The sequence below is a fragment of the Phalacrocorax aristotelis genome, chromosome 8 (genome assembly GCF_949628215.1).
Source record: "Phalacrocorax aristotelis chromosome 8, bGulAri2.1, whole genome shotgun sequence".
NCBI classification, from domain to species: domain Eukaryota; kingdom Metazoa; phylum Chordata; class Aves; order Suliformes; family Phalacrocoracidae; genus Phalacrocorax; species Phalacrocorax aristotelis.
Window position 1 is genome coordinate 38537832 of NC_134283.1, and position 24935 is coordinate 38562766.

The 24935-nt window shown below is 44.1% G+C and overlaps 2 protein-coding genes across 3 annotated transcripts; one reads left to right on the forward strand and one right to left on the reverse strand.

Moving 5' to 3' along the window:
• Positions 1-320: 320 nt before the first annotated feature.
• On the reverse strand, positions 321-10645 carry MFAP3 (microfibril associated protein 3). Its single transcript, XM_075102651.1, has 3 exons — positions 10540-10645; positions 5791-6252; positions 321-4404 (listed from the first exon to the last, which is right to left on the reverse strand). Exons 2-3 carry the CDS (start codon positions 6068-6070, stop codon positions 3662-3664), a joined length of 1023 nt encoding a protein of 340 aa, XP_074958752.1. The 5' UTR covers positions 6071-6252; positions 10540-10645; the 3' UTR covers positions 321-3661.
• An 8-nt stretch (positions 10646-10653) lies between these two features.
• FAM114A2 (family with sequence similarity 114 member A2) lies at positions 10654-22156 on the forward strand. Of its 2 annotated transcripts, none has more exons than XM_075102650.1 (14): positions 10654-10780; positions 11963-12168; positions 12387-12486; positions 12956-13051; positions 13339-13451; positions 14354-14488; positions 14654-14812; positions 15427-15550; positions 16542-16621; positions 17329-17457; positions 17676-17815; positions 18588-18660; positions 19242-19295; positions 20554-22156. In XM_075102650.1, exons 2-14 carry the CDS (start codon positions 11965-11967, stop codon positions 20653-20655), a joined length of 1509 nt encoding a protein of 502 aa, XP_074958751.1. In that variant the 5' UTR covers positions 10654-10780; positions 11963-11964; the 3' UTR covers positions 20656-22156. The 2 variants fall into 2 exon arrangements, with proteins under 2 accessions (XP_074958751.1, XP_074958750.1); XM_075102649.1 differs by having other exon boundaries at positions 10658-10760.
• The last annotated feature ends 2779 nt before the right edge of the window (positions 22157-24935 follow it).

Consider the following 24935-nt stretch of genomic DNA (forward strand, 5'->3'; position numbering starts at 1 on the left):
GTCACTGCACTTCACAATCGCCCTTGCAAAGGTGAAATCAAGAATCCAGGGGTCTTCCTGAAACCATTTCAGGTCTGTAATCATTTGTTTACGCAGCTGGTAACAATTATTACAGATGCTGCTGGGGACTTTGAGACATAAAAAAATGACAGACCCAAAGATGTCACAGCAGGAACGGTCTATCAGATGACTGAATACCCCAGCCACCTTTGCCTGGCTGGCTAACAACATTCTCCTTAGTCGAATACAATGGCCATTTAGCCGTGACAGCTACTCATCACCCCTTTCTGATAAAAAAGAAAACTGTAACAAAACGAGGCTTTTGTTTTTAATTTATTTTGCAAATCTATCAATTCATTTTATGAAAGTATGAAATCCTATGTGGTTACATTAAACAGTTACGTTACAATCCAGGGAATACAAATAACCACTACAAAGTCAGTTTTAAGTACTCTTGGATAACAAGTAGATTTAATATTACTTAAAATAAAAATAAGTCACAAAGAGAAAAATATCCTTGTGATTGTCAAAGAATTTAGTTTAAAGCAAGGAAACCACTGCAGACTCTCCTTGTCCTACAAAAAATTAAGAGAGAAACACTGATGCTTATATTATCTTTCAATGTTAATGTTCATCAAACAAATTTAAGTGCTCAACTACTCAGGATAACAACAATAGTTCACAAGTTGTTTGGAAACCAGTGTCAGGCTTCATTCTCTGGATGTTACGCTTACAGTATAACATCACCATCATCCTTGCTTTCAGATGCATTAAAAATCCCGTAATACCATTTGTAAAACACACTACAGCTTCAATGTGTCATAATTGAATTCAGTGGGAGTAGGATCAGTTCCCACACTTACTGAGTGCTCCTGATTTACTGAAATCCTTACGAAACAGCCTCTTTCCCAGGAATGAGATTAATTTAGTGAACAAAATACTGTAATAATTCAGCAAAACTCTTAGCTTTACTATCCAGCAATTGACACTGCACCTGCACTTCTGAGGACCTTTATGCATGATCACTCTCTCCTCTCCACCAGCAACAGGACACACAAAGACACCAAGTAACCATGCTTAGTAAGAACTCGGAGCTATGTAAATACGGTATAAAAATCAAAGAACAGATTGAATTAATTTAGAAACTGCTCTCCTGACACCCATCTGACACACCTCTAGTGTCATTCTGCTGCCTGTAAGCTGCCAGTTATGATGAGACATCTGTCAATCACCATTGCATAACTGCTTCTTAGGAAGCAGTTAAATGGAGCTTTGCTTTTGTAGCTGCATCTCTGCATTGCATATGGAGTTCGGGACAAAATGTCCAAGATGTTACTGCTGCATATAATGCAACAGTTTCACAGAAGTGAGGACAGCTGTTTATGGGGAAAAAAGGCAGGCCCGGGTACAATCCCAATGCCCTGGGGCACAAAGGAGAATAAAACCGATCATCCCCTCTTGTGGCCTTCTCTTCTGTCAACTAGGACATCCAGAATGGTGCAAACCCCCAATCTCCACTCATGCATCTGCAACAAACCTGCAGAGCCTGGTGCAGTAGAAAAGTGAAGCCAGCAGTACCTCAGCAGGGCTTCCAAGAGAACTAGGCGTTTATTCACAAGAGTATCTTTTAACACTGATCACTCCAAAAGAAACCAGACAGGTTACACAAAACTATACAAACTTTTCACCTGGACATAAACTGCCATCAAACTATGGAAGTTACTGTTGAGGGCAGTAGCTATCATAAGTGTCTACTGTAGGGTTTATTCCCCTGAAGCAGGTAATGTTTGCTACAGCCTTGGAAATGGTACCAAGCCGGTGAGAATGCTACTATAACCAAGGCTAGCAATCTTCTTCCTTCCTGACAAACACCGCTCTCGCCTGACACACCAAAGCCAACTAGGATGCACTTCCTGGTGGCTGACTGCAGAGCTTCTCCCAGAAGGTAGTTTAAAATGACAATAAATGCTTCAGTTTCCCATCCTCTGATATGATACGATAAATTTCATTTGTTCAGACCCTTTGTTTAGAGCATGCATTACAACAGACAGCCCCACCCTGTTATTACCACTGTGCCTGCTTGTTTTCCATCTCTACTCATGTAAATGTAACGTCAAATCCTCTTAAGAATCCTAAGCAGCCGTCCAGAATCACTTGTTCAACTGACATTTCTGTAATAATAAGGAAAGGAAAAAGAGTTGTGGGAAATTAAATGGTGCTCCTGTTGCCAAGTTGTTAAAATTATATGGCAATATGCTTCCAGTAGTTGTAAGAAATTAATTTGTGGAGTGCTTACAAGCCTTACATCTACTAAATCTCAACAGGATATAAAATGCTATTTAAGTGATACAACTTACGAACGTTAAGGAGAAAAAAAAAAATCAGCACCAAAGAGTGAAAGAAGAAACTAGATTCTTATCTGCACTCTGATTTCTCGAGGCTGGATCTCTACAGCTGAGGAAGGCATGCGGGAGATCCTTGGTGAAATACTTATGTGTGTAGGTATATCAGCACCTGCACCTCTCCCGTCTGCCACCCCTCCTCAGCAGGTGAGGCAGGGCGCGCTCAGCGAGTTACTGCACTGCTGTAATCAGCAGCTGGCAAACAGCTCAGCCAGCCCCTCCGCTAACCACTCTCTTCCGCTGCTTTCTGAAAGCACTAGCCACAGCAAAGCGAGTGTCACCACTTTTCACCTCTTATTGTAACGTTGTTCAGAAAGAAGTGCCTGAGACACCTGATCTGTAGATGAATTAGTTTTCAAATTATGCCACTACGCGATTACTGTCATTCTTTTCTCACAACAATGTCAAATACAATATAAAACTTTGGATTTTCTATAGTGAGTGAAATCAGCAAAGTCAAAAGACAGACAGTGCTGGCAGTGCTGTTACTGCTCCATTCTGTAAGACAGAACCAGGGTAAGGCGCTTTGGCAATCAGCACCAAGTTTAAGCGACAAGCTTTGTAACAACAATCGCTCTCCATGCACTACAGTACACACAAGTTTTCTGCGGATGCATGGAATACTGAGACCCCCTGGTTGTTCTCTAAGCTGCTTTGAAATTAAAATTCATTTAATCCAGCTGCAGATCCTGGTACTACTCTTCTCCTAAGTACAGTACATTTCGATAGCAACATAGAAGCACATGACATGAAACAGATTTGTTCGAGCTCACCATGGTTCTGATGGGCTACACGCACCAAGAGGCAATTCAAAAAGAGCACACAACTCAATTCATCAGGACAACAACACTGACTCAAAGGAATTCCGGCTCACTTCGTGAAGGGAGAAAAGAGTTCACAAAGGAAAAGATCTTATTGCAAGTTGTACCGCTCGGCTTGGCCACTTCTGATACAGATCAGGAGCATCAGAATCTACCAAGGAGCCAAGGACAAAGAATTCCTGTTCTGTAAATATTTTAAGTATAGCAAGCTTGCTTTAAGGAGAAAAGCCGCTGCACAATATTCCAAACGGCCTTCTCTAACAGGCTTGAAATTGTTAGATCAACACTGACAGAAAATACAGATTTCAGTAACAGTTCTGGCACTTGCAATTTGGAAAACGCTTGTGCATATGGGACTGAGGCAGCTTGTTTGCAGACCCCTTTCTCGCAGTATCCTAGGGTCACCTGTGCTTCTTCCACAACAGCGTACCTCTGGACTCAGCAGGTGCCTTCCTCAGAAGGCACAAACTGGCAGCTATCGTGAGAAACGGTGTCAATGCTTTGCACTTCTGACTGTGGGTGAATGGACACCTGAACTGCTATCTCTTGACCTTGCTCATTCATGGACCCATCGTCTGAATCCCCGGCCGGCGAATCGCTGCGCTTCATCTCTGGGTTGATGGGGTATATTGCAGCTTGGGTACCGCAGGCTTGGGTCTGTTTCTCCTCCTCACCAACTTCATCTGGATCAACTCGCACAGCCTCAAAGATCTCCTCCATGAATGCCCTGCAGTTAAGGATCAGCGGTGGAAGGGGAATGCTTCTGGCAAGCTCTTCGATGTACCGAGCAAACTCCATGGTTTTAAACTGAGTGACTTTGGCCAACTCTAGTGTTTTGGCAGATGTAATGATAGGGATACGCTTGGCTATCTCAAAAGCCTTCTGAAGCTTCTCAGCCCCTTCCATCCTGAAGAACTCATTGATAGCCTTCTCTGTTTTGCGGAGGTGACTGCTCATCATGCACAGACGGGTTATGTTTAAAATGAGGGTGATAGCAAAGGCAACGAGGCACACAATCATGTAGTAGATACTCATGTCTCCTGAGGTGAAGATAACCCTCAGGGTGACTGTGTAGTACAAGGTGTCATTACGATTAACAGCTGCACACGTGTACCGCCCCCGGTCAGCAAAGTTGACCTTTGTGATGTTAAGGGAATTATCAGCAATCCTCCACCGTCCACCTGCAGAGTCAAAAGAAACAAACTGAGCTAATGAAACAAACATAACTTGGTAAACTAGACACACACGGTTTGTTCCGTCAACAGGAGACAGAGCTCAGAGGTAAGCAGTCCATTTCTAGCATAATAATACAAACAGGACACCGAGGATGGAAATTTCCTTTTCATGCTTTTGATACAGAAAGCCACAAACCAGGTACCAATCTTAATGGTAAATGGCTTCACGCAATTGCTACTCTGGTTCTACTGCTTTCTCTCATCTGCAGTTTCTTGTGTGCTTTTGGACTGCTACCTCTTTCTGACAGGGAACCTAATTCTAAGCTACTGCTTCTCACTCACTTTGTAACACCATGTTGAACGTCTGTCCTCTATAAAGTCTAATTTTCCATATGTTCAGAGTCAAAAGTCAAGTGACCCATGAAAAACATCAGAGTCAGTAAATGGCTCCGCTGGCAAAAGGACACAGAATTTTCCTGAGACACAGTTTTTTGCTGAGCATGCAGTGCTGATATACAAAACCCATGTGAAAAGAAATCAATAAAAGAAGCTAGCTTTATACAGTATTTCCTATGCATTTATAACTTAAGGGGAAAGCTGTTTTCATAACTCATCCTTCTAATTGCTCGGCTTTGAACTAATATCCAGATGGCCTTCTAACTACAAAGAGGTTACTGAATACTTAAGGCAGAAAGATGGCCTCCGAGAAGATCCTATCAATTAGCTTGATGACCTTCATTAATACTAATAGAGTAGAGAAAACCACATGCATCTCTAAAAGACATTAGTTTTTGAAAATTAAAAACTACAGGGACAGAACTGTAAGAGCCAATGACTAGGAAAACACATTCTCCCTCTGTACAAAAGGGTTAAGTAGCATGTATTTCATTGTTGGCCATTATGAATTGTGTTAGTTTCCACGGTCTCACTGGTGCCTAAACCAGAAAATAAATGTAATGTTATCCCGTGCTTTACAAAATCCCGTAACAAAATTAACACACTGGTTGCCAGCTGGAAAAGGTCACAAGTTGTGGAGAATTGTGTTCAATTCATGTGCTTGGAAAAATATAATACAAACAAGAGCAATAATAAATAAAAACATCACTTAGTATCTGATAGGATGCAGATTCATTTCTTCTGGATTGAATACTGCGATACCTCCTGAACTAAATGGCTCTGTGGGGCACCACAGCTGGATGGATCAGCTAGGACAGAACAACTCAGGTATAATTCACATACCAGAGAACAAAGGGCTTTGTCTTGCTCTCCCCTTATCTCCCAGCCATAAAGATTGGAGGACAGAAAGAGAAAATTATAATAAAGCCCCAGAGGTTTTTCAGATACTGTATAAAAAGGGAATACTAAAGGATAGAAACCAGCAGGAAAGCTCACCTTCATCTTTCTGTTCAAGCAGGTGTCCTCTGGAGTTATACCAAAGAATATAGTCATACTGGCTGCTGTTCAGTTTACATTCAATTAAAATACTGGTCCCCTCTTTGGCTATGATATCATGGTGTGCTGGAGAACTCACTAAAGCTTGAGACACTGCATGAAGTGATGTATTGAAAGACCCAAAACCAACTGTCCTGTTAAAAGCTACATTTTCCAGTGTAAATCCAATTGACAGATCAGCATTAACAGCCAAAATTAACAGGCAATAGCTGAGCTTCATGGAAAGCTAGAGAAAATTCTTTTTTCATTTAATTTGGAGAAATGAGGTCATATGATATTAAGCTGTCTGTATTGCTCTGAGATAGGAGAGGAGGCTCTTGATTTGTTCAGTGATAAAAAACGTCTTGGATCCAAATGCACTTTTGAGACCATCAATATTAGAAGTGGAAACTGGAGATCCAACTGAAAAAAAAAAGAATTAAGTTTATTAATGATAGCAAGCTTACAGCGTATTCAAATTTCATTTCCAGTAAACAGATTTCAATTAGCATAATATAAACTGTCAGCTGAGAGGTTCCAAATCAGAGCTCTGCTCAGAACACAGTAATGAAACGAGCGTAAGAAGGCATTAGCATAACCTTCAGTCCTCTAGATGTTCATCTTCCTATCCAAATAAATAATCTCAGGAGCAATAATCATTAGGGGAAAAAGGTTTTAAAAAAAAGAACAAATTGTTCAGACTACTCAAAATGCATAACTGTCTTTAGGGTCAGAAAGTGGATTCTGCATTTGTAAACCAAGAAAAAGTGCTCTCTTAATAGAGGAAGGAAAGCAAGAAAGAGGATAATTTCTGCCTCCCACCCCACCACTACCAACATGCTTTCAAGCCCTAGTTTTCTAAAGCCAGCCTTTCATTTAGCATCTAGAGAAAAACCAAAGTGCACACACATCTGATATGTTGCATTTATACACCTACTTACTTGATTTTAGAGGCACAATTGGTGTTAGATGTCTAAATACTACAAAACAAGCTTATAGTTTCTTGCATTGGGAAAAACTCTCTTGGCAGTTATCTACAGCCCCAGAGAAGAAGTCCCCTTCTGAACGTCAGGACACTGATGTTTAAACATACTTCCTTTTTTGCAATCTCTCTTGCTGCTGCTGCTGCACTTTCTAACTCTGCCTTTTTTTTCTCTTGTTTGTTTTACAGTAAGCTCCCGCTGAAAATCTTTTACTTTATGCTGCTACATCTCAGCGGTCATATCTTGTTTATCATCTTCTCTACCCAAATGCTGCCCCATATGTCACAGTAATTTGAAAAATCATTTTGCCTAGGGACAGAATTCACACTCTTCAAATTACTGTTCACAAAAGATATTTCAAGACACCAGGATACAGCCTTTAATTTTATGTTCTTTGCACACAAGGATTTTCCTTTTTTAAAAAGCCAGGCTAAAACCAAGTTGTAACAAAATGACGTGACACCGATAAGACAAAATCTGTAATCAATTTTCCTGGAAGCCTGATTCAAGAAATTTTCTAATCAAATATGCATTCCCTGAAGTTATGATTCCATCTAGACTGCTCCAAAGGCCTAAAAAACAATTAACAAAGTACAGAAGCCCCAAGCCAAAATGTTATCTTAAAGGATATCTCACTTCATCCCATTGACTGCGTGACTTCAAATTTATCATCTTTTCTTCTACCAATAACAAATGCTAGTACAGTTGAATTTCATAAATACCACAATACAAAGGAATAAATTTTCTTAATAAATAATGCATACACTTCTCATCCTTCCAGAATCACTAGTTAACACCACCTAAAGCAGACAGAAATCCTATCGCTTATGAAAAATAACGTAATATAAATAAATACAGGTGATTTGTACTAATCATCTTTTCAGCAGAGAAAAATTAAGCATATTCAAGAACAGGAAAATTTGCAGATAACACACTACCCAGACCAGGACTTTTTTTCAGTTGATTTTTTGAAGGTCAAACAAGATTCCAGGCCTGACATCTGAAGAATGAGAAATGTGCTGCCTGACCCACTTCTGTTGCCGCTATTGCCAAAACCAGTTTAACAAAGAAGGCAAAGACAACAGCTGTGTCCAACTCTCCTTCAAGCTTGACTAACCAACTGACCCACTGAATCCTGCAAGAGAAACTGGAAAACAGGCCCTCCACTTGTTTCTCTGTAAACAGCAAACCCTTCATCTGCCCTCTTGCTTTTTTTATCGGCCCCACTCTGTCTTCTATCATGCCTCTTGTCCGTTCATTTAAGATGAGACCAGCGCTAAGAACTCAATTATACCGTTGTGCTGAAGAAGCTACTTTCCCACAGCTAAACGGTTAAAAATAGTACCAAGACCTCCTTTGTTCTTTTTCTCCACCAGTTACACTTTAGGGAATGTGTTACCAAGACATGGTGCCTCTGCAGTACAGAATCCCAGCCACATGAACTGCACAAGTCTGGAAAAAACCCCAGTACTAAGGTTGCTGCTGATCAGCAACTATTCTTCTGTTTGAAGAAGTGGTTTTAACCTTCCTTTTTTAGACCCCTATTATTTTCAGTGTTTCAGAGCCTTCACAAGGCTGCTGACAGCTGACCTGCTTATTTTGGTCACTTTGTGCATATTCCTCAAAGGCAGGCTGTGGATTGTCAGTAGTTTGTAGACCACTGATGTTTGGATTGCCGGATTTGCCATTTGAGAGCCTGTCACAGGCTGCGCTAGCAAGCGAGGCACTGTGGTCACAGATCTTCAACATATACTACTCCACAGTCCAGCTGCCTTCCGTTAAAAATGCCACCGCACTTAATGACTTGCCTGCATCCCGACTTGACTTCACAGCATTTGATGCAGTTACAAGATAGGCCAGCTCTGCAGCAAAAGCAACTCTCCTCTTCGTTACTGGATCAAATACACAGAATAACTTCCAGTCTTCCAAAACAATGACCTCCCAACTAATAATGCTTTAGATATATTAGAGAATATTTCCAGTACCTCCTGTACTTTGTCTGTGTTATTATAAATTATTAAATTTAAATTGTTAGATTTCCAAGTGTTTGTGACACTCCTCCTAAAATGACTTTAGGAACCAACCTCAGTCAATTATTTAACACAAGAAATACTCAGCAATGTTTTCTCTCATAAGAATAATTATCTTCAGTAATTGCGTATGCTCTCCACTATATCTGCACTGAGCTTGCATAATGTATAAAACATTGGTGATGGGTCATTGAATTTTACTACTAAACTCTTCCAGGTCTGATTTATTAGAAATTGTTTGTCACATTTTGCTTTTGGAAAAGCCATTATTGCTGGCAGACAATGACCTGTCACTGCCGAATGCTAGGAAAAATAAAATGATTTGCGAAATCCATATTCTCCAACCATCACACTTATGCAAAACAGCTGCTGGAGCTGATAAAGCATCCAAAAAGGATAAAGCGTGAACAGCACCAACACTACAATTCTTCAAGAAAGCATTAAGCCCAAGCAAGATGAAAAGTGCAGAATAGAAACTGTCTATTTTACAACTGAACCTGAAGTTGAGCTCAACATATTTAACCTTTATTAAGCCATAAGGTGTAACAACAAATAGCGGTGGAAAGGTAAAAATCCCTGATGCATTCGCTTGTATGAGTCATCTTTGGCTCTTATCCTGAAAAAAAATAATGTATGTGTGTTTAACTTAGAGCACTGTAAGTAGTCCCACCGAGGTCACTGGAAGTACTAACAGTACTCAAACGACACACATTTATAAGGCGCTGCAAAACTGGGGCCCAAGAGGTTGCAAGTTATATGGCTTAACATTCCCTGCTCATAACATCATTCCATACCTGGAGAAAAGCGAAGCAATAAACCGAGACACACCTGACAGGCCACAGACCGCTCTAATGGGCCGCCACTTCTGGCGCACAACGTGGAAACATACTTTGGCAGTTACAGCGAGCTAACTGGTAATAATGCGTGCTAAATAGATCTGAACAGATGGCTCGTGCACAGGGCGCGCCTTCCCACGCGCAGCGCGATGCCTTGCGGAATCAAGGCTGCTATGACCCTCCCTCAGATCTGGGAGCCGCCTTTGGCGGAGCCCTGAAGGTATTAAATGCTGGGAATTCGTGAAAACAGACGGCGCGATCTGGGGGCAGGCATTACGGGAGCCGCTCAACACCCAACGCTACGGCGCGCCTTGCGGTGCGGGGTCCCTCGGCCGCCTGGCAGCCGTCCCGTCCCGTCGCGGAGGCCCGGGGGTCGGCTGCGCACCGCAGCGGGGGGGTGGGTTTCCCTCCGTCAGCTAAAAGTGATGGGGCACAAAGCAGCAACCCGGCCCCCGCGGGCGCTCGTGGAAAAACCCGCCTCGTCGAGGCGGCGCGACACCCGACGGACACCCGTGCTCCCCACCTTGCGGCCAAGGCAACCCGGGCCACGCCGGCCCGACGTCACGCCATAAGACCTCTTTGCCCCCTCCTCCGGCAGTACTTCCATGCCGAAACAGCGAGGTAAGACGGCCAAATTCTCCCACAGCAGCGGAATGGGCGGGGGGGGAGGGAACCGCGCCCCGCTGCACCGTTATCCCCGGCTCTCGCGCCGCCAAGGAAAGCTTGGCATCGCCGTAAGGCGGTGAGGGGGCGATACGCCGCTCTCACCCGGAGAAGAGGGAGAGAGAGAGAGCGCCCGGCCCCGGCCCCGGCCCCGGCCCCGGCCCCGGCCCCGGCCCCGGCCCCGGCCCCGACGCGCACCTCCACCACCGGTGCCGCCGCCTCCGGCCCCGGCCCTGGCGCCCACCACCGCTACCGCCGCCGCCGGCCCCGCCGCCCGGATGTGCTTCTCCGCCCGCCCTTCCGGGTTGGGCCACACTTCCGGGGTCAGCCGACCGGTGCCGCTCTGCGCCACGCCTCGATGGTTACTGTCCGCCCGGCTCGGGGGACCGTGCAGCTGGTGGGGCGGCCCGGCCCGGCGGGTGAGGCGAGGGCGGCACCGGTACCGGAGCAGCACTGAGGCGGCGGGGGGGGACGCTTTCGGAGCGCTGGGGGCACAGGGGACTTGAAGGGGCCCGCTGTGGGACGGAATGTCCTAAGGGGAGGGAGTCTTTAGGGCACTTGGGGGCCTCCTGTGGGGTAGGAGTTCCGGGGCGGGGGCTATGGGATCCTGGGGGTCTGCCAGGGAAGCGGAGGCGCAGGGAGGGTGTCCCAGGTGGGGTCCGGCCCGGTGGGGTGACCCTGGCAGGCCTGGGGTGCTGGGGTTGGCACAGGGTCCCACCAGCTGCTGAGGGTGTCATGGGGAAACAGGGTGGGGGTCCCCAGCCCTTCACCCGGAGCTGCCCGTTCCGCGGTGCTGTCTGTCCTCCTGCTTCGCTTAAAGCCACAAAACCCCGTGGCTGGGGGGAGCTGCCCTGACTGCACCAGTGGTTGCCTCTCCAGGGATGCAGCTTCATGCTGGCGGTAGTGCCAGGGGGCTCTGGGGTCCTCGGCCTGGCCCTGGCTGCTGCTGCCTTCAGGTTACTGCCCCAGAGCTGGCGAAGTGCTGCCGGCAAAGCCAGGAGAGAGAAACCTCTGCCCCCGTGAGCGGGCCGCAGCGTGGCAGCCCTGCTCGTGGGCACCGTCATCCCCCTTGTGCAATGTCGGGGCCGGTTGCTGGAGCGTATTTCAGATTCTGGGTGGTGTTAATGCCCTGGCAAAGCTCAGCCCAAAATACAGAAGCAAACCAGTTGCTGTGTCCCTACCTGCCTGATTTTCTGACAACTATCCCCATTCGTATCTGACACCCTTCAAAGCAGCCATCCCAAGCAATTTTGTTTTGGTTTTTTTTTGTGAAGCAAGTCATGGGTCTAATTATCTAAGGACCTTTTATACCTTGTATTTCCTTTTCAGAGTTAGCAATCTGTTTCTTTCCTGAGGAGAGGGTGTGTGAGTTAGATAAAGCCACGTGTTTCTGTGGGACTTTAAACTTCCAAGTGTGACATTTCCTCTAGTCAGGCGTAACTTGATGCACACGCTTGCTTAAAAACATAATCTGTTTGTTCCTGTACATGGCAACATGAAGGGTTTTCTGTCTTACTTGTGTTTAATTATTTATAATACAAATGTGATGCTTTTGAACTAACGTCAATGCATAGAAGGGAGTAATTATTTTATCCACTTTGATTTCTATGGATGTTCATAGTCATGTCTGAGAAAGACAGCAGTGAAAATCTGGAAGAGGATACCTCCTACAAAGATGAACAGAAGGCAGAGGAGCTTGGCTGCTCCTTGACCAATGAAGAGAGAGAGCAAGAGCCTGAGCCTGTGCCTATGACTCGGAAAAGACCTGACCCCAAACCCCCAAGCCAGCCTGTTGCCATGGAAGAGCCTGCAGCTGAAACCCTCAAGGTCTGTTTCCTGCACTGGCTCTGAATAACGTGACTTAATGTTTCATGGCTTTGAGCATAGAAGAATTCTGAGCATAAGCCCCACTCCTTTTCTGAAAATTCACATTTCTGTTTATCTGAAAAGAAAAAGCTGCACCAAAGTTACACATCACAGACTGCTTGTGTTCCTCGCCTCACCATAACACCTGAATCAGTCTCTTCTGCTTTTCTTCATTAAAGGTCTCAGGTTCTCCTGCTGCTGTTCAGACAGGATGGGGGTACTGGGGAAGCTGGGGGAAATCTCTTCTGTCAACTGCATCTGCTACTGTAGCCACTGTAGGTAAGGCTCTTTCTGGTATTTGATAAATATTTTAACTGTGCTTCATGTCTCAAGGTGGTGCTTCTGAGGTTGTTTCTAGAGAAGGGGATTTCTGTTATAGCAGCAATTATTGGAAAGATACCAAGAGAATTGTCCATTTAATGGGGAAAACTTGTACTAAAAGTTATAGTGAGATTAAGGAAACATGCCCAGCAAAAATTACTTTCAAGTTTTTTAGGTGTTTGCAAAATTTTTGCCTGGTATTATGAAGTGGTGTTGAGTCAGTATTTACAACTTGATTTAAAAGCTAAGATAAAACCTGAGTTCATTACCTTGGTAAACAATCTGGATAATAGTAGACTTTAGTGCTGGGTAAACTGTCTTGACAGGATGGATCCATAATAATAAAAACTATATGCAGCCCTAATTCTGTTTCTGTTCTGATTTCTGTTGTATCTCATGGTTACAGTAATACTGCTGTCTTCTCTAGGTCAAGGTATTTCAAATGTCATAGAAAAAGCAGAAACAACCCTTGGGATCCCCAGTCCTAGTGAAATCTCTTCAGAAACTAGAGATGCTACAAGAGGTCAGTTTTTACTGCATAAGAACAACACTGAAATGTTTCTCATAACACAGTCAGCCCCAAAATAACATCACCTTGCTCTGCATCTTGCATACTGAGGTAGATACCTCTGTCCTAAAATAATACTCTGTTGCTTACTTCTGTTAGCTCTGAAAAGTAGGTAGGAAAATAATCCCAATTCTAGCCCTGCTCCTGGCTGACACTTGGTGTTTGTTGATTTTCTCCACTCTGCAGCTGACAGGATCTTTTTTTTGGGAGTGAGGAAGTTAATTTTCTGCCTTCTAATGCAGGAAGCGAGAATCCTGGTGCTAGCGGCACAGATGCAGTTGATGATGGCCATTCCTTTCCTATTGCTGGGGCTCTTGGAGTTTTATCAACCATCTCTACTGCTGTCCAAAGCACAGTGAGTGAGTTGGGAATGCAGGAGAAAATGGGTTTAAGAGACCATTGGGGTTTTTGCCTTTCATCTGAAACATCATAAGAGGAAACTTTTAATTTTTACTTTTGTGGAATGAATGGTGAGAAACTGTTTCAACCTTCAGACAACATTTGTCCTGTGCTTTGCTTCTAACTGGCATTTATTTTTTAAGTTGTCTTGAATTTTTGTATTCTGTTTTAAATGTTGATACCTAACAAAAAGAGCTAACGGTGGACTGTGGTGCATGTGTTCCCGTGCATGTCACCTCTGTACTCTGTTCTCTCTGCTCCCTTCCTTTAGAGTATTCAGGTAAATGCAGGGTCAGACTCATTCCTGGAATATTTCCACTGATTTCCACAGAACTGTCTAGAGATTAAATCCATTCTCCTCTTCAAAAACTTCTGTGAAACTAGCCCAAATTGCTTGGAAATCAGCTTGCTCCTGTGACTGTGAGAAATGAACTTCAAAGGAACCCATTACCCTTAGAAACTGTGCTTTTGTGATCTGCTGTCTTGTCAATTTGCTCACGAATCTGAAAGAGCCACAGATGGAAAGCTTCTGCTTTTGAGGATTGAAAAAGAGTTCAAACCCACAGGTCTAGTGTTTTCTGATTGGAAGGATGAGAACTAAATACTTTAATGTGCTGAGAACCAGCTTGTTCACAAAATAAAAATGTATTTCCCATCGGATTGCTGCAGCTGTCTGAGTGCTGTATTAAAATCTTGGATGATAGTGTGTTGTGGCTCTTTCCATGTCCTTCTGCTTTCTTTGTGGTGATCAGGGTTGAATTTTAGGGTGACAAGGACCAACTTGGCTTTTATTTGAGTGTCTGGTGTAACATTGCTGATATAAATCCCCCAATTAAATTTCCAAAATCTGATTCCTAGGGAAAAAGTGTTATTAGTGGTGGTCTGGATGCCTTGGAATTCATTGGGAAAAAGACAATGGATGTAATAGCTGAGGGAGACCCTGGATTCAAAAAAACAAAGGGCCTAATGAACAGAAACTCTACGTTATCTCAGGTATGGTGGTTCCGTGTCAGCTCCTCATTGGTTTCTCTCATTTCTTCTTCCTGCTTTTGTGGTCCTGTCATTAAGCAACCATTTTTACTATTGAACCAAAAGCCTTCTCTTCCCATATTCTGTATCTGCTGGCACTGACCCGAGTCCTCTGCTTTTCTTTTTCAGGTCTTACGAGAGGCAAAGGAGAAAGAAGAGCAGCAGACAGCTACTGAGGTTGCCATGGCTACGGAGAAGAAAGCCCATTATGGGTTACTGTTTGATGAGTTTCAGGGTCTTTCGCATCTGGAGGCCTTAGAGATGCTTTCCAGAGAGAGTGAATCAAAGGTAATGGCCTTGAGCAATTTGTCTTCTGTTTTGAGTTCAGCTGAGCAGGGAAAAAATTATTCGAAATATATGTATATACATGTAAAACCAAGTGCTCAGAACTTGCTATGAAGTGATAACACAACTTCACTTTGACCCGTGTTACGGTCTGATGTTTACATTGGGAGCATTATGTCCTGTCCTTGGCTCCTAGAGCCACTCTCTCTTTACCCAGCTAGCCTCAGCTCCTGCATGTCTTCAACAACTTTTCACAAGTTACTCTCTCCTCATACCCACCTGCTGCCTTGGTCTGGAGGAGAGTAGTGCAAGCACAGCAGAGAGTATCCTCTCTGTCTTGGGGCAGGGAGGAGGGCAGATCAGCGTGCCATTTCGGAAGTCATTCAGTTTTTTTAATTAAAAGAAATTTGAGTAACTCCTTAAGAATCCATTATTACCTAACAGGGCTTCACAAATAGGTCTTTTTCCCTTTTCTCCTTCCTGTAGGAAAATACCACTTTCTCATTAACATGTGATGTTTTTACATACAATGTAAACCAGTGCTGTATCTTCCATCCTGTTTTCTTTTTCTTGTTGGATTATATGATTCTCTCTTTCGCTGTGCTGCCCCCACCTAGGTGAAATCGGTTCTAAATGCCCTCTCTGGAGAAGAGTTGGACACACTGAAGGAGGAAGTGGAACAACTCAAAGAAGCATTTTCTTTACCTGAATTCTTTGAAGAGGAGGAGGAAGAAAAGAAGGGTAAGAGAGCCCCAGTTTTCTGGGAGGAGAAACTGGTTCTCAATTAAATTCTCAATGTAGAACCAACCAGCCCTGATCGCTAGCAACGGGCATGATGCCAAAGTCAAGTTATTCTTTAGCTGGATGCTTAATCCTAAGGCTGTCTGTGGCAAGGAGCGTGACAGGTAGCAATACCATTTATCTCTGGAAAGTTGCTGTGCATTAATTCTGTAGCAGGAACGATTTCTTGCCAGAGCAGGATTAGAGTTGCTTGACTCCTGGGCAGCTCATGCAACTGACCTTGAGCCAAGACAGAAATTCAAATTGATGCTGGGTTTCCCTGACATGAGGGGAGAACTGTGAATAGAGGTGTCCAACCTGTGGGAAAGCAAAAGGCCTTTTTATTTATTTTTTTAAATGAGAGTTAGCCACACAGACCAAAAGACTCAGAGGTGCCTCCATACACAAGAGCCGTCTGATTGTTGAGGATTATGCAGATTTAAATGTAAATCTCTTGCACTGCTTTTACCTAAATGACTCATCAGGGAGGGGTTACACACCTGCACTTGCTGTCATTTAACATTTAATGTATCTTTTGTACTTGCACGTGATGGATCTCACAGCCTTTCCCCCACTGTTAACATCTGCCCTGCTGTATATAATAGGAGAAGCGTGGGGTTAACATGATATTTCAGACTCTCCAAGGTGATACGCAAGTTAGTGCGTTATAAAATGCTGCCTGGAAAAAAAAATTTAATTACCTTAGCTACAAAACGAGACATGAGAAAGCAAAAGTTAACCTTCTGGCACTGGTGTCTCCACCTTTTCAGAACTTATCTTATGAGTTGTATTTAAAAACACCAGGTTTGATGCATTCTTGCCTGAGGTGATAAATCAAAGAGAAATAAAGGAAACAGTTGACAGACTGATACAGAACTAGTTGTGCATTGAAGTGCTGCTTATTCCTGTATCTGTCTTTTGTGTGGATTCTTTAATCTTTCCTTTCTTTTAGGTGATGAGGAGTTCACAAAGGAAGTAACAGAGTTATTTTCAGAATTGCATATCTCCTCAAAGCCAGATAAACTGATCACGGTGAGTTATTTCCCATCTTCTAAAAAAAGCTGGTGAGATTCCTCGCAGGAGCTGTTTCTCAGTCCTGGTTTGCTTGTGAAAATATCAAACGCGTAAAAACAAGCCATGTTTTAGATCCTTTAACAATGGTAGGCAAAAGAGATAGGCCTTTCCCTTTGACTTAATGGGGCAAAATCATGTTCTGCAATGTTGTTGGCTCTGAATCAGTAGACACCAGTGTGTCTTTACCCTGTCACTGGGCAGTTATAAGTGGTGGCAAAGATAACCGGGAGCAGTAAGCCTTCAGCCATCACAGCGAAATCAGCCTACAGTCATGACTTGAAGCCCTACTCCTGGTACGAAGCAGCTGGTTTGACTACGTTCAGAACTTGGTATGAGGTAGAGTTGCCTCTCTTGCCTTCATTTCACTTCCTTTCAGATCCACCAAGTGGCAGCAGCATTCTGCAGACCTGTTTTTAAAGCACCCCTGTTAGTCATGGTCTAGCTGGTAAACTCCAGTACCCGGTGCTAGAGAGCCCTCAACTACATCAGTGTGGCCAACCCTCTACAAAGTCCTGAAGGCACTAGGATCATTTGTCCTGGTTCTTCTCACTAGCTCGGCAGTTGTAGCCGTTTCCTTCCTCTCGAGAAGTCCAATGCTCCATGTTTTGTGATGTGCAGGGGCACTTCATTCCAGTCATTACATACTATGGCACATCTTCATACAGGTGAGGACATCTGCTCATGAATGGATAGCACGATTCAACAGTAGTCTTCCTAAAGAAGAAGAAGAGAGTGAAGAAAACCAGGAAGTAGAATCCAGAGATGGTGACCATGATGCTAAAAAATCAGTAGAGGTAACTGAGTAATGGAGGAAGAGAATATCTGATGCAGAGTGTTTATCTGGCTGCTAAGTTACAGTTGAGATTCCCAGAGTTTCTGGATTTCTCTTTCTGTGCAGATTCTGAGGCCTGAAAGAGCAGTGTAGTGATAGTACATTCTGTGATTCACTTGTTCTAAATAATAGAAGCTGCTAGTTTTTGCATGGTATGGGGAGTCTTCTTAACTCTTGCAGGATATTCATGCGGTTGCCATAAGAAGTCTGGCTGAACTGACAGCATGCTCCATTGAAATGTTTCACAAAACTGCAGCTCTGTTTCTACATGGTCAGAAACAAGAGGTGATGGCCACAGACAGAGCCAAGTCCCTTTCACAGTAAGTTCATCTCTTAGTAAATGTGTAGAATATAATTACTTAAACACTGATTAAACTGTCTAATAATTCTTTGCAAATCCATGGGGTGCAGGGCTCTTGAATTCTGCGTATGTGTTCAGAGTTGGAGTGGGTGGCACCACTATCTTCCAGCAGAATTCAGCTGTCTCCTTTTCCAGCTTAAAGACATTTCTTGATAAGAAAAAGGAAACCCTACTTGAAAGCTTTTATATAGCCAAGAAGAATGTTTGCCCTAAGCTTGTGCTAGTTAGTAGATAGATATTTAAAATAAGACAAAGCAGTTGTATAAAAGTGATTCTTAATTACCTCTTTGTTAATCATTTAGTATTATAGGTACATGAGATTGTAAGATTACTGAACTAATTAGTAGATTTGTCTTACCAATAATGCTGAACACGAGACTTTTCTTTTATATTGGGAGATACTTGGCAAGTGCACAAAATGTGCAGCACTTTCTAATTCAGAAAATAATGCTTGTCAATAAAAAAAACAGGCAAGTTAGTACTGTTCCTTCCTGAATGGATGTGTCTGTCCTCTGAATGCTGTTTCAGATCTTCAGCTTTAATGATTTATTTTTCCATCTTTCCCCTCCCTGAATTTGGGGAACTTCTGGATGTTCATATGCTCTATATTGATTTTTATTTAATTTAGCTTTATATGCATGGAAACAAGGTATTTGGGTGTTAGAGGAAAGCTGAAAGAAAGTTTTTCTTATAGACTGTATTTACTATGTGGTTTTCCCACTCTTCCACAGAATGACAATTGTGCTGTGTAAAGAACTGTCAGCTTTCTCTAAAGAGTTTACTACGTGCTTAACGACGGCAGGGGTAAGAATGACACCATAGTTCTTGGGAATGAGGTGTGGTTAGTTGATTACAGCCATGGGATCTTCACCACGAAGGACTTTTTGTGTTTGCACATTTATATATGCAGTTCTTTGCCCTGCAAGTTGATCTTCTAGGTCAGCGTTCCCCAAACTGTGGCAGCTGAACGTACGCTGAGCTTTTGAATGCCTCCTGCTGCGTTCAGCCTGGCACAGAGTGGCGGTGGGCATTGGTGCTGACAGTACTAAGGAGACAAAAGAAAACAGGTTTGTGACCCTGTTGTGGATTTTTCCAAAACACTAAGGTGTTGTTGAAGATAATATTATTATGTCTAAATTCTTCACTTGTCCACAGTTCGTTTGAAGATGTAATGTGTGTATTCATGTATGACTTGTGTTGGGCATATGTGGGTTACTTTGTTCTTATTTGCATGCTACGGGCCAGGTCCTCTGCAGCTTGTGACTTAGCTTTCCTATAGTCAAGGGAGCAATGGTTAATTTAAACTTACTGAGGATTTAGCTTTATCTTGCTGAAGAAATGTGATCACATTTTCAATCAGGATAATATATGTCTGATCTCTGCAGGTCAATGAGAAAGCAGATGTGCTTAATCCTTTAATCACTGGAGTGTTTTTGGAGGTCAGTTATGCTAAAGTTAAAGCTTTAAGCTAATACTTAAAAATACATATGCTGTTTTTTTCCACTTCTCTATCCTTATGCATGCCACATTCTATAATCCATGGTCTAAAATTCTGCTTACCTACCTGTTGTGGTCTAACCTGGCAGGCAGCTAAACACCACACAGCCATTCGCTCACTCCCCCTGCACTGGGATGGGGGAGAGAATAGGGAAAAAAGGTAAAACTCATGCGTTCAGATAAAAACAATTTAACAGGACAGAAAAGGAAGGGAAGACAATAATAATGATAAAAGAATATACAAAACAAGTGATGCACAATGCAATTGCTCACCACCTGCAGACTGATGCCCAGCCAGATACCAAGCAGTGGCCGCGTACCCCCTGGCCAGCTCCCCTGGGTTTTGTTCAGTGTGACATTGTATGGTATGAAATATCCCTCTGGCCAGCTGGGGTTGGCTGTCCTGGCTGTGCCCTCTCCCAGCTTCTTGTGCAGCCCCAGCCTCCTCCCTGGCAGATCAGTATGAGAAGCTGAAAAGCCCTTGACTAATGTAAGCACTACTTAGCACAACTAAAACATCAGTGTGTTATCAACATTATTCTCATCCTAAATCCAAAACACAGCTCTGTACCAGCTACTAAGCAAAAAAAAAATTAGCTCTATCCCAGCTGTGTTAATAAATGTCTGTAGATTTGCACAACAGATGAGTTACTTAGTGAAGAGTGAGCCTTATGTGGTCTCAGATGACAGTTATGATGGGTCAGAAGGCACATATTAAATTCAGCCGTCTGGATTTCTAGAATTTAAATGCCCAAAGTCAAACCTTAGACAAGCTCCTAAATTAGCATGCAAGAGTCCCAACATTTCCCAGCTGTTAAGTTGGTTCTTAATGCTTGTAAACTTCTGAGGTGTGGTAGGAAGCAGGTGTTTCCTGTTGGTGTGTTCTTCCTTCCTGCCACAGCATGCTTATGCTTCACTTTGAAATAAATTCTTATCTATTATTGAAAACAGTATCCTACATTTGGATTGCACCTGATCTTGTTCGGTGGTTTTTAAGCCAGTTGTTTTTTCCCTAGTGGCATGAAGCCCTTCAAAAAGTTAATGTTAAATTGATTCCTAGAATGAAGCCTTAAAAATCCAACAACAACTAGGCTTATGTTTATGTGCTTTAATCAATGCTGTTTGAAATGAGTATGTGGCTAGTAAAGCTGATTGGTAGTGTAATTGTTCATGTGTGTATTTTGATTTTTGTTTTTATAGGCTTCAAACAGTGCTTCATATATCCAAGATGCCTTCCAGCTCTTGCTGCCTGTACTGCAGATCTCTCTTATTGAGGCTAGAACGGAACTACCACAGCAGTAAAAATCCTTCTAATTAAGAACTTTTTGACCTTCCCACTTTGTAGTTTCCATGCTGGACAATGATGTAATGGCTGTTATTAAAGGGAAAAAGATTAACTCTGATCGCTGCTGCTGCAAGAATGGTGATTAAATGCAGTCTGGCAGTGGCAGCTCTTACAGCACATTGTGAGATGTGATTAGCATAGTCCAGGCTGGTGGACAACGTGACAGACTTAAAGTGCAGATTGCTTCTCTGTTTTCATGGACTGTCTATATCTTTTCACTGAAATCCCTCTGCTGTATGTGTCAACAAGCTCTTTGGAGAAGCTCTCTGGACTGTGAAGACAACGCCAGAGAAAAGAGTAGCAGCTGGCTAGTTAAAGAGTTAGCTAAAATCATGGTATGATTTTTAAGCCAGAGAGGCATAATTAGGTTCCTGATAGCTCTGCGTTGGTGTTGAAGTGAATATTGGTTAGGAAGTGCAAGAAAAGGTGAATATTTATGATTATGAACCTTGCAGTTCCTAGGCTGGAAAGAATAGAGCAGAAGGGATTCCTTATTCAAGCTGTTGTTGCTGAAAAGAAGCCCCAGCTTCCTGAAGATGTCTGATAATGACTCAGGGATGCGGGATGGGGACTCTCACTAGGGTGCTGTTTCTCATTCCCTTGCAGAGTGCTTGCTTCAGCATGAGCTGGGAAAATGCTGATCTGGCCCAAAGAATATGGGTTCTTTGCTTTATAGCAATAAATGAGAACTGGCTAGAAGGGATTGATTTGTGTTCGGGCACTTTAATGAGAGAATTTAGCAGGAGGACACCCCTTTTTCAGTGCAGCTTGACAGGTCAGCCACAGACTGTTCACAAACTCACTGCTTTTCTCCTGTTTCTGTGTAAAAGCCCTATAATGTAATGCTCCTTCTTCTTGGAAGGTATATTAAAGTATGGGGAGAGGAAGCAATTTGGTTCTGTTAGTGAGAGTCCTAATTTCTCTCAGAAGCTGCTCCACATATGGTATCTGTTTCTTTGTGCTGTGAAAGTTCCCTGCTTTGTTCCTTTTTGCAATTTCCATCTTTTGAGCCTGCCCACTGGGAGGGAGCAGCCTCTGTTGGAACCACGAGAGCAGAAATGCATGGCTGAAATGGGCTTCAAGAAGTCCAGAATAGCTAACCAGAGGTGACTGAGTGTCACACCTGCGGCTCTCTTTGCTCGTTGGTAACAATGATGCTCAAATCTCATTTTGAAAATCCTTTGGGTTTTAGCAGGTCTTGCACATTTCTGCAGTAGAAGGCTTAACATTCCTCTGCTCTATTTGTGCAGTAAAAAAGTGTTTTTATTATTAGAATACCTTTTGGCTAATGCTCCTCTGATTTTATATATATGGAAAAAGCCTTGCCTTAGTCATGGTTGGGCTGATCAGATCTCTAAAGGGAGAGCCTTTTTTTGCATCTTAAAGAAAACGAGACTTGAAAGGAGTGTGTCTGGGGTAAAAAAATATCTGCACTACAATAAACTCTTATTTTCTTTCTTCTTTTGGTTGATAGTGTTATTAAAGAAAGGATTTGATTTGACAGCAGTCTCAGTTAAAGGCTATCAAGATAGCAGTGGGCACGAACGAAATCAGAAGAACAAACTGTAGTGTTTTTCCTTCTTGGCACTGACTGTGGGTTGCGGGGCAGGGCTGGGTGCTGCTCTGCGGCCGGGTCGGCTGGGGCTTTTCTCATGGCAGGGCACTGCCTCATAGGAAGGAGGGCTCTGGACCCAGGCTGGGGAGTGAGAGCTCCCACAGCCGAGGTCCCAGTTCCCACGTCAGTGGAAATGGCAGCTTTGCCGCAAAGCCAAAAGTTGCAGAAATGTCAGGAGAGAAGGAATAAAGGTAACGGGGTTTTGTGAAGCAGCAGCTGCTTTTACTGCAGATGAATTCTACTGACCTGCAGTGCTTTAGTTTAATAATTAAAGGAAATCAGGTGAATTATTTTTTTCTTTGAAGCTGCAGACAGTAATTCTTTCAGTCATATGCCCACCTGGATTTTGTTATAGCAGCCAACAATCAAATGTGCACCAGCTTCACTTGTGCGCCAGTGCAAGGACTACAATAGAACACCAACAAAAACAGTTCCACAGTTGCTGAAATCTTCCTACCCAAAGGATTCATCAGAATTCAGCATCCAACTGTCTGGAGGTCTTATTGCTCTGCCTTGTCTTGCGCATGAGCCTAATGAGAGCTGGCAGTAATTTGGGCACTTCTGGTAGTGTTTGGGGAGGTGAGAGGTGGCTGAGAATAGATAAGAGTTAGCGAAGATGCTGGCAGTGACTTGAAGGAGAAGAAGCCTTCGACAATTATTTTCTTTCCTTGGGAGAGATTCTGTTACTTGCAGCTGTAAAAGCTGCTTCCTGGCAGCTGCTGTGGAAAGGTTTAAAACACAAAAAAAGGCTTGGTCCTCCCAATGGGCTTCAGGACTTGCTCCCAGCCCTTGTCCAACCAGCTTCCCAGGGACTCGTTTTTCATTATTAAAACATGCACGTTCAGCAGCAGCAAAACCTCTGACACAGGCAGGATGTGCAGTTGTCCTCATTTGGAAGAAGCAGCAGCTACATTGCCACTGGTGGCCTCGAGCGTAGGGACAGCTGTCCCAGGTCGCTCGCAGTGCAAATGAAATGGCCTGACTCAGAGGCAGGAGGGGGAGAAATGGCAGGAGGTGGAGGAGAGCTCTGACATTCCTTTCTCAGGTGTGCACACTGGATCCTAAATAAACAGCGGTCTATGATGATGTGATTTAAACAGAAATTGATCTTCTGTAGCCAAAGGCTCCTTGGTACAGAAATGGAGGACATAAGTGCCCAGTACTGTACTAATTAATGTTTTCTGGGAGTTTGGGTAGTCCCTCAGAGCTCTGCATGGTGACAGCAGATCGGAGGTGGCCATGGGCTGGTCTTGTGGGTGTTGGCTGGCAGGCTGCTTTCCTTCAAGGGCATCGTTGTGCCCACTGCAGGGTGAGAGCAGAGCCCACACAGTTTGCGGGCAGGGACCTAGAAGTGGCTGCGGCTGCAACCCTCCGCTGTCCTGCTGGGTGGTGGCAGCCACCCCTGTGCTGTAAGATACTGGTGGCTGCAGCCTGGCCCGATGGCCAGGGCGGTCCCTGAGAGCTGGTTCCCTGGGGCGATCCTTTGTGTCCTGTGTCTGGGGAGCGGTGGCAGGGCTGTCCCCTGGGCTGGTCTGACTGGAGGATACTGCAGGCTCAGGTCCCTCGCATCAGAGCACTGAGAGCCCGGCTGGGGCTGGCAGGGAGCAAGCAATGAGGTCACCAGTTAAAAATAAGGTCAAGTGCAGTGTTTGTGGGGGAGGATCCTCATAAGGCAGCAGGAGCTGCTCAGAGGAATGGGGTTGGATGCCAGCCGGTCCTGACACCAGAGAGCCTCCCTGGATCTGTTCCAGGGTCCTGTGCTATGCTCCCTGTGCACATCTCCACCGAGCTCCTGCACTGTACCCCGAATTCCCTGGCTGCATTGACCTGGTGGCTGCATCACGCTGGGACAGGTGGGATTGCTGCCACAGTTTACCCCAAGTCTGAGCACTGGCTGCTAGGAGTTCTCCAAATGATTTGTGTGTGAGCTGAAGCATCTCTGCTAGAAAGCACTGCCGCTCTTGATTGTAAAATTGGCAGCAACGTAGCCTCTGCCACCAGCCTTGCTGAGCTGCTCCAGGGTTTATCCACCCTTGCCATTAAAACCCATCCCTTACTTCCGATCTAAACCAGCTGAGGGAACTCTTGGTCTGCATTTGGGGCCAGTGCAGGCTCCAGTGGAGGAGACCTGGGGCAGGCACGGCCAGGTTTTTGGGATGACTGATGCAGGGAGCAAGCAGCTGTACAAGAGTTACCCAGGGTTAGTGTCACTCGGTGGGAGGGGGCCCCGTCCATGTTGCAATTACTGTAAATTAAAGTAAAATGACTGCTGGAGCAACTTCGTTGTAGAGTTGAATGCTTTAAATGGGGCAAATCTTGTGGGAGAAGTAATACCTTTTATTAGATGGAGAAAACAAATTAGCTTTCAGGTACACAAGCCCTTCTTGACATTATTGTTACTGTTGTTATCCCATATTGGTGCTATTAGAAATGAGGGCATTACATTAGGGGGGAAGCATATTATGCAGGCGTTTAGACCTGCTGGTAACTGCTCTCTGCTGACAGGTATTTGCTTAATGATATGTTGGAGTGAAAGCCAGTAGCAAGGACAAGCATCAGAGGGAGCTGGGAGTGCTGAGCTCTGCCTGGTCCGGCCTTGCTGGGACCCCCTGGAGGAGCCTG